Here is a 12421-nt window from a genome sequence, read left to right as displayed (position 1 = left end):
TATGCCAAATTTAGGCTCACTAAGAAAGCACCTAACTTCCAAGTATGCCTAGTGTACTATGAATCCCACCAATCTTATGGTGACCACAAAGAGACTGTATGTCTGAAACTGATGCAGAATACTGTGTCGGATTCTGAGAGCACAAAATAGGCCAGACTTAGCAAGCCCCAAGGTATCTCTACATTTTCTTCATGCATGATTCAAATTGACCAGTTCCGATACTGTAGAATGGCTCCATCATACACCTTACAGAATCCATGCATCTTCTTTTTAACATTTGTTTGACTTTAGGAGAGCATGGGTATTTTCATCATTGCCCCTCACAAACAGTCATATTCCCTGGAGTTCAGAATACTGATAATTATATTTGCCTTGCAGATATCTTGTATTTAGTCAGGTAGTGAAATCATGTTGTTTGGTGCCCACGGGACATTAAAATCTCTAAGAAAATTCATAGCTAAATCAGTAGTGGTAGCGATCTGCTCGTAATCCAAAGATGTTGGTTTAATGTCGGGAAGTCAATTAGCATTTTCGATGAATATAGGTTACAAATATATAGAGGTAGGAAGCACACACTGTTCCAATAGTCTCAGACAGGCCCACTCTAATTAACCTCCTATCACATCAGAAGGTAACAGGAAGGAAGATAAGATTATATGCAGTTTGGAGTCAAGGAGAAACTCAGGCAAACTTTCCTCTTCAAAGCAGTTTTAATTTCATATATATATATATATATATATATATATATATATATATATATGGATTAGAAAAAAACAATCAAATTCTATGTCCTTCAGAAATGTGACAGTCATGTGTTGTCTCTGGCATCTTGGGTTACTGTTACTCTCCTAATCCTTCGCATTCTTGGAGCAAAAGAGAACATTTCTATCTTCTAATGACTGCTGTAAGTTAATACTTATTTTAAAGTCTTAAAGTTTTAAATGGCCCCGGAAAGATAAGAAGTATCGATAATGCCATTTTTAAGGCAAAGGAGAAAGGATTCTGTTTGTGAATTTGTCAACACTTAATCATCTATTTCATAACCATAATCCTGGAAGAACTGAAAAACAGACTTCCTACCATCTCGCAAATGAAATATTTGGTCCACTGTGCTTTGTTCTCTTTGCAAATCATTGACTATATTTAATTAAAAAGTAATAAAAAAAAAAAAAAGGAAGAGAAACGTTTGCTTGATGTTCTAGTCAAAACTGGTTCCCCCTGAGGGCCCTCCCCCCATTCCCCCCCAACCCTGGTGCTGGGAAGGTGAAAAGAGGCTGACAGTGAATATGATTTGTTTGCTTTGGTTGTCTCTCCAATAGGTCCAAGAGTCTCAAAAAGCTGCTGCCTAGCTGAGTAAACAAATTAGTGAATGCATAGGGCTGAGTTAAAGAGGCAGTCTTTTCAGGAGAACTATGGCACAGACAATAATGACCGTTGAATAAAATAAAACAAGGGCTTGGAAATATGTGAGCTTTGAACAGGATGCCCAGAAATATCTAGCAAGCCTGGTGTATGGTGGCATGTTTCTTTAATTCCAGTACTTGGGAGACGGAGGCAGGAGGATCACAAGTTGGTGGTTCACCTGGATTTCATAGCAAGATCTTGTCTGTGTAGCAGGATGGGGAATGGGGATAAAAAGGAAAGAAATGAATAAATGAATGACTTTTTTCTTGCTTTTTCAAGACAGGGCTTCTCTGTGTAGCAACAGCCCTGGCTGTCCTGCAGCTCGCTCTGACACCAGGCTGGCCTTGAACACACAGAAATCCACCTGCCCTTTGAGTGCTAAGATTAAAGGCATGCACCACTACCACCAGGCTGAATGAATAAATTTATGTCAAAGACATTTTTTTTAGCTATTAAGACATTGTGCCTGTGTTTGAAAGGATAAACCATGAGAAATCCTATCACTCAGACTTGATTTAAGTCTGTGAAAATGAGAGAAATCATAACTAAGTAGACAGAAGAAGATGAAATGTCATAAATAGAATTGAACATGGGGGTGGCAAGTCTTCTGAAATTTCCCCAGTTCAAAAATAAGAAATGAATGAACAGTCTTCCACTGAAGCCACGGGGCTCGGCGGAGGAGGGGGGCACAGAAAGAGGGAAGAGAGAAAGAATACTTTCTTTTTAAAGGAACAACCACAGGATAAAAGGGGTACCTTACTTCAAAACAAGGGAATTTAATTGTGTCAGAATTTGTGTCCAAAAGGATAGGCAAGAATATTGGTAGCAAGGAATAAAGAGATGCATTATCATTGAAAATTTCCATAGCTGCAGCTAATTATACAGGTTGGTATAAATGGTATTGTAGCATGTGCTGGGTTCCATATCCTATTGGCCCTTGCTCGGAAGGCTGCTACTTGAGTTATCACGGCCCAATAGGAAAGACACTCATGGAGTGGATCAACACGCAAGACTGACAACTTTGCAAGGGACTTGTTAGTAATCCAAGAAGGAACTTGGGGGTTTTGAAGTGTTTCTGTTGAGAGCTTGCTTCCACGCATGTGCACTGTGTGTTTGCCAGGTGCCCTCGGACTCCAGAAAAGGTCATTAGGTCTGGAACTGGAGTTAGAGATGTTTGTGAGCTGTCCTGAGGGTGTGGGGAAGGAAACCAGAATCCTCTGCAAAAGCATCTAGTGCCCTTAGCCACTGAGTCGTTTCCCCGGGCTCTAACTAATCCATTTTTTTCATTCATTCCTATATCCTTTTAGTACATTATTTCTCAGCAATCCCCACATGCCTCAGAATACTCTGCAGTAGAGGCATCACAGAGAACAAGGATTTTTTTTTTTGTTATAGTGTTGCCTTGGTGTGACTTAGGTTAAAAATTATCCACATGATTTCCTTCATCTTCATGCTATACACACGTGCAATGTGTGATTCCGAGTTTAGGTTGTTTGCCTGGAGTCTCTCAGCTCGACCTGAGTGCTGTTAGGCCGGATTCCAGCTTCTAGTAGTTATCTAATGAGTGGGCAGAACTGGCTCCAAGAACTGTGCCTGCTTGGTTTAGTGTCCCATTATCACAACCTTGGGATTTTAGATAGTTTTTGAACAAATGGTTGGATGATAATTTTGAACAAGAAATACACTTTCACCTTGCACTTACTCCCACAAATAACACAGCTGGTACTGTCCCTAGGCCGAAGTGCTTTGTTTCAGATCTCAGACCACATCCCTACTCTTGTAATATATCTATTTAGAAGCCTTGAAACCTATCAAGACCTTTAGGTTCATTTATATTAGATATTAGCCTGAGAGTTCCTTCAGAGCTAAGACTCCCTTCCCTAGTAATTTTTGATAATCCAGTCTGTATCTCATGCTTATTTGAGGACACAGTGAGTAGACCATAAATAATCTTCCATAGAATTTAAAGTCCATTAATAGATGTACTTTGTGTGGGGTAAGGGTCACCTCTGTGTTGGCTTTATTTTCTTCGTGGAAGGGCAAAGTCATTCACCATTTCCTCTGATCTCCATGCATTTTGTTTAGTTTGAAATGGATGCTCTCTGACTTGATTGAGACAAGAATTGACCTGCTGTGTTCTAAGGAAATCCTTTGTCCTGCAGCCAGTGACTTAAGTCATTAACAGCATTTATAGCTCTGGGTCTACCGCACTATATTCATGGATGCTTGGTCTTCTCTTTGAATCTTTTCCAGCCTAGTCATTGTTGGTTACGAAATATGGTAGTACAATTGTCACTCAGCTTGACTGACCTTCTGGACAAGTTTTCAAATATTTCTGAAGGCTTGAGTAATTACTCCATCATAGACAAGCTTGTGAAAATAGTGGATGACCTCGTGGAATGTATGGAAGAAAACGCACCCAAGGTAACGTGGTAGTCATCAGAATTAATTTTCTCCTACATCTCTTAAGACCTTTCCTATTGAATGGTATTAGCGGGATGAAAGCCTCCTTATTTTGTGTTCTTTTAAATTATAAACTTTAAATTTAAAAATGGTTTAAAAAGTAGTTCTATTGCAAGGCTGAAATTGATATTCAGGCCTAAATATTGCCACCTAAGGTGAAAAAACAGTATCTTTGACACTGTAATGCTAACAATAATTTTGCTTTTGCCTTTATTTTTATTCATATCTCAATGAAGTTCCTGCCACCTTTCTAGGAAGTTACAGGTATATTTAAACCCAGTGTTGCTCTTGGAAAACTCAGATTACTTGCCCTGTTATCTGTGATGTAATTACCACCCAGTGACAATAACAGTGTACTTTAGATCCTCATGTTATTATAGAATTGTTGCTCCATCTTGAGGTTCTGGACATAACTCTAGTTTGGCTTCTGAGCTTAAGGAATTAACAGTAAGAGAGAGGTTCAAATTCTTAGTCTGTCACTGCTCACTTTAACTTTTCCGTACTTTACTTTCTTTATATCTAAAATGGGGACAGTGGCACAATCCCTCTCCCAGCAATCAACAATAGAATGTCTTTGATAAGTACTTTAACACCAGATCCTGTAAAATAAATGTGGACACACCTTGATACTATTTTTTGTAGTACTATCTCTGGAATAGACTAGGTCTTGTGGGGGGGGGAGAGATCTAATTTAGTGGTTCTCAATCTGTGGGTCATGACCTTTTGTGGGTGGGACAACCCTTTTACTGGGGTTGCATATCAGATATTTATTTTACGACTTATAAAAGTATCAAGTAGCAAGGAAAATAATTTTATGGCTGGAGGTCACCACAGTGTGAGGAACTGTATTAAAAGGTCCCAGCATTAAGGAAGGTTGAGAACCACTGATCTAATTAGATACAGTGGCTCAGCTAGCCAGTTTAGCCTATTGGACTTCTAGAAGTCTAAACACAATTTTAAAAATTAAAGTCCTAAATGTTCTCTTCCTGTTCTCATCAAAACTCCAGCTATTTTTCAAGACTCAACTCTTTTTTAAAAAAATATTTATTTATTTATTTATTTATTTATTTATTATTTAGTTAGTTATTATGCAAACAGTATTCTGCCTGCATCCTTGCAGGACAGAAGAGGGCACCCGATTTCATTACAGATGGTTGTAAACCATCCTGTGGGTGCTGGGAATCAAACTCAGGACCTCTGGAAGAACAGCCAGTGCTCTTAACCTCTGAGCCAGCTCTCCAGCCCCCCAAGACTGAAGTCTTATTTAATGCTGTCTTTGCCTGGCGGTGTTGTCATAGTCATAATCTGTTCGTGACAGTTTACCATTTCTGTTGTTTCACTTTCTAATTTGTGAACGTAGAACAGACCTTGAAATTCACAACGTCTTAACATTGCCTTATCCATGTACACCATATTGCTATTGCAGATAGAATGTCATTTCATTCATAGCAAGTAGGAATCACAAAAGAATGGGTGCATGCATCACAAGGTTATCACAAAGGAAATAACATGTAGAGTGAGGATTTGAAGATGAATGGTGTTTAACAAATGGCAATGTTGGATAAAGCATTACAAATAACAAAAAATGTGCATTTGCTAGCCATGGCATTTTTTTTTTTACTAGAGCCCAAGGAATTATAGATGTGGGCTGTTAATACTATATAATATTAATTCTTTATGTGTTCCTAACATAGAGCTATGATTTGAGTCTTTAAGCTTCATATAAGTCAGTCGTACTATTTTTATGATGTGTTTCTTTCATTCTGTATTGTTTATAAGATATACTAACTTCCATAATCAACATAACAGTTGATTTTTTTTGCTGTTTATAGGCTATTCCATTATCAGTGAGAATACCACTGTTTATTAAGCCACACATTCACTGATGGATGTAAAGGTTACAAACACTGCTGCTACAGTTTTTGGCTGACTTACGATATATGTGCATGAGAGTTTCAGTAGGGAATTTACCTGTAGGTAGAATTTCTAGATCAAAGTATAAGAATTTCCAGTGGGTCTGGAGAGACAGCCCAGCAGTTAAGAACAATTACTGTTCAGGCAAAGGTCCAAATTTATTTAGTTTCTAGAACCCATGTTGAGCAACTCAACAACCATCTGTGATTCCAGCTCCAGAGGGTATGGTACCCTCTGCAGGACTCCATGGGCATCTGTACTCATACATACACATATGACTCCCACCCCCAACACATACGTACACATAATGCAGAAATAAAAAAAAATTAAGAGTTCCCTTCAATCCAAATCCTTGTCCATATTTAATATGCCCAGATGTAAATTCTTGGAACACGTGTTATGGAGGCGTCTTTTAAAAGCTAACACTCACTGGGTGTGGTGACACACACCTTAATCCCAGCACTCAGGAGGCAGAGGCAGGCAGATCTCTGTGAGTTCAAGGCTAGCCTGGTCTACAAATCGAGTTCTAGGACAGCTAGGGCTGTGAGACAGAGAAACTATGTCTCAAAAAGCCAATAATAATAAAAGCTAATACTCATACTTTAATAAGCTTTTTTATAAATTCTTAATTATTTGTTGGAATCATTTCATTTTCTTGTTGTATTTCTTTGTTCTTTCTGCCCCACCCCCTAGTTGCTTTGGTCCTGAGTTGAGTCTTAGACTTATCTGATGCCATCATTATCCTGTAGCTAATCTGAGTTGTGTCTAGTAGAGCATCTGTTCAAAACTGTTGGCTTGTAGAGTTCAAATACTTGAATCTCTGAGAACATAGTCAATAGTCCATTATCTGGACATCAGTCAAGTCTATGAGTTATTTGAAAAATGGAATCTTATTTATTTAATTTATTTATTTATTGGTCTAGAATGTAAAAGAAGCACCGAAAGAAGCCAGGCTCTTCACTCCTGAAGAATTCTTTAGTATTTTCAATAGATCCATTGATGCCTTCAAGGACTTTATGGTGGCATCCGACAATAATGATTGTGTGCTTTCATCAACATTAGGTCCTGAGAAAGGTAAGGCATTTAAGCATTTCTACTTAAGCATTAAGCATTAAATGTATATAGGAAGACAAATCGTCTGAATCAACTGAATGTGTTGCCATAGTAAGAACATCTGTGTTTTTCTAATAAAAAGAGCAAATATCAATGACTACTAATGATTATTAATCACTAGAGATATCTCAGTTTCCAAGACAAACACAGTACTTGATATTTTTAAATTGAAGAATTGTGTGAGTTAGCAATACACGATGGTGGTTCTCATTTTTCTTATCTGATATTTGTTAGTAGAGTGGAATTATGTTATTCTTCATCTCCAGTGTCCCTGATGTTCACTTCTCATATCTTTTCCTTAGGACTTAAATTCTGATCGTCATTAGTTAATTCTAATCCCTATTCTCCCTGAGCTGGGTCCCTATGACAGAACTAACTTCATTGCTCTCTTTTAAAACATGACGAATTACCAACAACTTTCCATTGTTCGTGTTTCTTAGCATGGGTATACATGCAATAAATCATTGTTCTGTAAGACTGACTATGGTGGACTTCTTGATACAACTGAGCTGCAGGACTGAGTATGGAATAAATAGGAACTGAATGATCTAGATTTGGGGAGCAGGCCCAGCACATACTCTGGTATTGCACTTTCACCTTTTGGGGACTCTGTAATTCATATAAATCACCGTGTAACACTGACGCATTATTGCTTTCTATTTAGATTCCAGAGTCAGTGTCACAAAACCATTTATGTTACCCCCTGTTGCAGCCAGCTCCCTTAGGAATGACAGCAGTAGCAGTAATAGTAAGTACACATATCTGCGTTAATGCATGCATGGCTCCGAGTAGCCTCTATAGGAGTATTGCATGGACTTTACAGAAATTTTATACATTATTACTAATCATACTGTTCTGTTACTGTTATTCCTTGTATGGTCTTCCTGACAATTAAATATCTGATTTATAAAATTGGATTACCCTAGAGTATAAGATAATGATGAAGGAATTAGGCCAATGAACTTTCTGCTAAGATTGTTTTAAATAAGGCATGAAATTAATTGTAGATGTATGATAAAGACTTCTTTTTTTAAAATCATTGTAGGCTTAAAATAAACTTCATGGAGAATGTCTCTGGTCAAAATGGAGTTTTAAAATTTCAAGTGCATGTGCTAACTCTCTTCAATTCCAAGGATATTTTCAGTTTTGTGTCTCAGTATGTACTACTGCATGTTTAGAAAATTGGTGACGTTATTATTTTACCTAAGAATGTATGTTAGAGGAGAATGTACTTCTTTCCCTAAGATTTCTGTCCTCTTTACCCAAGAACCCAGGTTCCTGGAAGACTGTCTTTACTTTCAAGTCTGTGCAACAATAATTATAAAGGTTACTGAATATACTGGGTGTATTTTGGTCTCATTGTTTTACAGATTTATAGGAGCTCATAGAGTTTTCAAAGAAAAATCTCTGAAGTACACATTTCAGAGTTTTTTTTCCATCAAACGTTGGCCTGAACCTAAAATAAAAATACATATGTAGTCTATCATTCTAAAGAACATCTATACATTTCACAGTGTAGTTGTTTAATATATCAGGTGGAAGGATGCTGCCAGAGCTCATTGGCTGGCAGTCTACAATGTCCAGTGTTTGCAAGACAGGCTCCAGAAACCTAAAATTCTTAACACAGCAGATCGGACAAGTTTCTGAAAGGGACTCGGCCTTGTATACGTGTGTCAACTTAAAGCTTTCCACTCATCTTCTCAGAGAAACCACTTTTAGCATCTGTCTCTGTTTCTGTCTCATTGATATTAATATTAATAGCTACTATTTCCATCCTCCTTACTAGGCTTTTAATTTACTCAACCTGTCCCAGATTCTTAAGTTGGAAAGATTGCATCGTTGATCTTAAACTAATTTTTTTTTTTTAGAGGGTAAAAGTTCTTTTGTGTGCACTGGTGTTACTGAGTCCCATACACTTTTGTATATTGTGTTTCTGGGGTTTTTCAAAAATATGCATATGTGCGTTGGTTTTTTTTGGAAATGAATTCTTAATGTGTAACCGGGCTTGCTCTCTGCCTGTCTCAGCCTCTGAAGTGCTGGGATTACAGGTATGTGGTACCACACCCAGCTGCCTCTGGTATTTCAGCTCTACATGTATAATGTCATTGTTGTGGCTGAGCTTGGATCTGTCACCTTTTCCCCTTGCTTTCCTGTTCCAGTTTTTGTACTCTCTTTCTTCATTCTAGTCCCTTTATTCTGAGGGATCCATGTCATCTCTATTTGATCTTCAGTATCTCTTTTCATTATTTATAGTGATTTGGGGAACTAAAATATACATCTTAACTTGTGATATTTTTCTTAGAGCTAATATTGGTGTACTTCAAGAAAAACACGGACCTTACCTGAACCAAGCTATTGTGTTTATACATGTCATACCCTTAAGTCATAAACCCTCATATTTGGAGTTTTCAAACTGTTGTTCTAAGCGGCTATGTGTCCTTTCAAGTAGAAAAAAGTATGTCACCTTTTATGTTATTTTCATACCTTCCATTTTCTCCCCAATCCAAGTTTCTACCTAACATTACTTCTTTTCAGGAAGTAAGAACCCCTTTATCATTTTCTGTAACACAGATCTGTTGGTAACAGATCTTTTTTTTTTTCTTTTATTTGAAAAATGTTTGTAGTATTTGTTGCATGTAGAGGTACTTTTTATGAGATAGCAAATTCTGGCTTAATAACTTTTTCTTTTCTTCCTTTAAAGACAGCATTATATTTTCTTTCTGCAGATACTGTATCTAAAAGGCAAAATCAATCATTTGTGGTGTTTTTTCTTCATGTACTTTACACTGGATGTATTTCCCCTTATGTTGTCTTCTTTTATTTTTTGAGCAATGTGAAAGATGCCAATGACAGGTGACTTCCTTTGTATTTATTTTTCCTGGATTTTTGTTTAGTTTCTTGAATTTCTAAGTTTATTTTCAATCCCAAAGCTAGGGAGAGTTTGTCCATAGTTTTTGCAAATATTTCCTCCTTATTTATTCTCTTGTTCCTCTCCTGAGATAACCATTCACATATAATTTTGGCAATTTAGTATTGTGGTAGGTGGCACAAAAGTCACATTGTTTTTATTTTATCTTTTTCTTTTTTCTTCTCTTAAGAAAAGATCTCACCCTGTCCAAGCTAACCTTGAATTCACTGTGTAGCTAGGCTGGTCACGGGTTTCTGATACTTTGCTTCCAGCTCCCAGGTGCTGGGATTCCGTGTATTCATTTTGTGAAACCTCTTTATCTTTGTTGATCTCAATACATACTCTTCATTTATTTGTTTTCCAGTTTGCTAAGGTTTCCTTCTACCAACTCTGGACTGATCTTACAACCAGAGTCTGCCTTCATTTCTAGTTTCTTTTTTATGTTCTAGAATTTTCATCTGCTTACTCTTTATGTTTTGGTACTGAGATTTTTTTTTTCTTCTGGTTTTTCTAGACAGGGTTTCTCTGTGTAGTTTTGGCACCTTTCCTGGAACTTACACTATAGACCAGGCTGGCCTTGAACTCACAGAGATCTGCCTGCCTCTGCCTCCCGAGTACTGGGATTAAAGGGGATTAAAGGCGTGTGCCACCACCTCCCTGTGGTGCGGAGATTTTCTGTCTTCATTATCAAGACATGTTTTTTTTTTTTGTCTAACACTCTTACCACTTAAGTTGAACACGTCTGTCATCTTAGCATTTAATCTCTATAGCTTTTGTGTGTGTGTGTGTGTGTGTGTGTGTGTGTGTGTGTGTGTGTGTGTGTTCCTGATTGTGGCCAGATATTTCTCTATAAACAGTCAGTAATAATTTAACATATGCCGAATATCATGACTGTTACGTTGTTAGATGACTTCTGGGTTCCGTAGCCATTGGAATTCTTTGAGAGGCCATTGAGTTTTGTTCAGTTAGAGGGTCATTTACTGATAGATAAGCTCCGCTTTCCTTTCCAAGCTTTTTTTAAAACTTGGTTAGGGATAAGGAAAAGGTAACCTCATTCTTAAGGTTTGAGGTTTCTGAGATGTCTCTAGAGTACTATGGATACTGAACACTCTGTGCCGCAGACCTCTGTGTATTGTTGTGACACTATGGTGTGTGTGTTCGCTGTGTTCCTGCCAGCCTTTGTTATGTGTCTTCCTGTGCATGTACAGATTATTATTTGTCTCTTTAAGAGACTCATCAAAAAGTTTGAATGCTTCTAATTTGCATAGTTCATTTCCATCAAGTACAACCCTGCCTGAACTTACCCAAGTCAGCAACCCTTAACTTCCATCCTGCAAGAGAACATTGAGTCTTAGTGGAGCTCTCTCTTCCCAGCCCAAAGAAGCCAAAAGCTAGAAACTAAATCAGTAATGGGTCTCATTCACTTTGCTATTTCTTTCTGTTAGCAATCACACCTTTGTACTGTTTGTAGGCTAATATGTGAAATTCATATAATGTTTCCAGGATTATAATGATGTTGTTTGAGACGGCTATCACCATCATGATTAAAAGCAAAAGAATTTCCTACTTACCAACTTCAAGAAAACTTGGATGCGAAGTCCAAAAGCTGTTTAAACCTTTTTATTGTTGTTGGCTAGGTGGACATCCTGTTCTAGCTTTCCTCTCCTTCCCCGTTTTTATTTATTTTGCCCTTTTGCTTTCTTACATGTCATAGCTTGGTTAGGTATAATGTCACTCATAAGTTAGATACCAATGAGTAGAATAGTCTTTTGTGGTGCTCATATCCTAAGAGATATGAAGGAAATATCTACATACAGTGTATAATGTGAATCATCATAGAAGTTTAAAGTGGTTTTACTTGTAGCGTCAAGGAAATTAATCTGTTTGGGGGAAGAATGGTCAGGAAAATTTGAAAAAAAGCATCGTAGTTTGTAGAAATAAGAGTTATAAGCAATCAGGTGGTGCTTATATCCTAGGAGGTAGAGGCGGATGGATCTCTGAGTTCAAGGCCAGCTTGGTATACAGAGTGAATTCCAGGACAGCCAGGACTGTACAGAAAAACTTGTCTTGAAAAACAAAACAAACAAAGAGTTATGAGTTGTGATAATCAGAGGACCAAGACATATCAAAGATGTGAGTGGGTAGGAGGAAGTCATATACAGGCCTGTCATTTATATGAATGGGATTATAGTTACAGAGTCAATAGTACCATTCTTTATGCAAAACAAAATAGTGTTTCCAGAACACTTACATTTGAGAGCCTTCCAAACAGTTTTGCAATAGTATAGAAAGAAAGCCTTATTTGTGATCAAGTACACATCTCCTAGAGATCTGTTATGAATCGGGATATTTGGATACCGACCTTAGGCAAGATGCTTATGCTTTCTAAATCTTTAGTCTGGTGTGTGAAAATTCCCCCCTTACAGGACTTCTGTGAATTTAAATGAGTTGGTATCCATGTGCATGGAGCCATACTTAATGTCTAGAAAGAGTTAGTCATTGATATGAAGACCACTAGACACGACTGTGGGGGAGTGACTCTGTTGAGTTTTGAATCTAAATCATTTGCCTGTTTCCTAAGTACTAAGAGAGCCATTGTCTGGGAGTTCTTAAGCAGGC

The 12421-nt window shown here is 37.6% G+C and overlaps 1 protein-coding gene across 4 annotated transcripts in view; it reads left to right on the top strand.

The window, feature by feature from the left end:
* The window catches only part of Kitlg (KIT ligand), an 85458-nt gene that overhangs the window by 56530 nt on the left and 16507 nt on the right, over nucleotides 1–12421 (top strand). For 3 of the 4 annotated variants that reach the window (XM_028889980.2, XM_028889979.2, XM_037196793.1), the window contains 3 exons: nucleotides 3658–3828; nucleotides 6705–6855; nucleotides 7559–7642. In XM_028889980.2, coding sequence (XP_028745813.1) covers nucleotides 3658–3828; nucleotides 6705–6855; nucleotides 7559–7642 — 406 coding nt within the window. The remainder of the gene's footprint in view (nucleotides 1–3657; nucleotides 3829–6704; nucleotides 6856–7558; nucleotides 7643–12421) is intronic. The other variant, XM_037196794.1, reaches the window with a different exon arrangement.

The sequence above is a fragment of the Peromyscus leucopus genome, chromosome 18 (assembly GCF_004664715.2).
Source record: "Peromyscus leucopus breed LL Stock chromosome 18, UCI_PerLeu_2.1, whole genome shotgun sequence".
In the NCBI taxonomy this organism is placed as follows: Eukaryota; Metazoa; Chordata; class Mammalia; order Rodentia; family Cricetidae; genus Peromyscus; species Peromyscus leucopus.
This window is presented reverse-complemented; position numbering and strand designations above follow the sequence as displayed.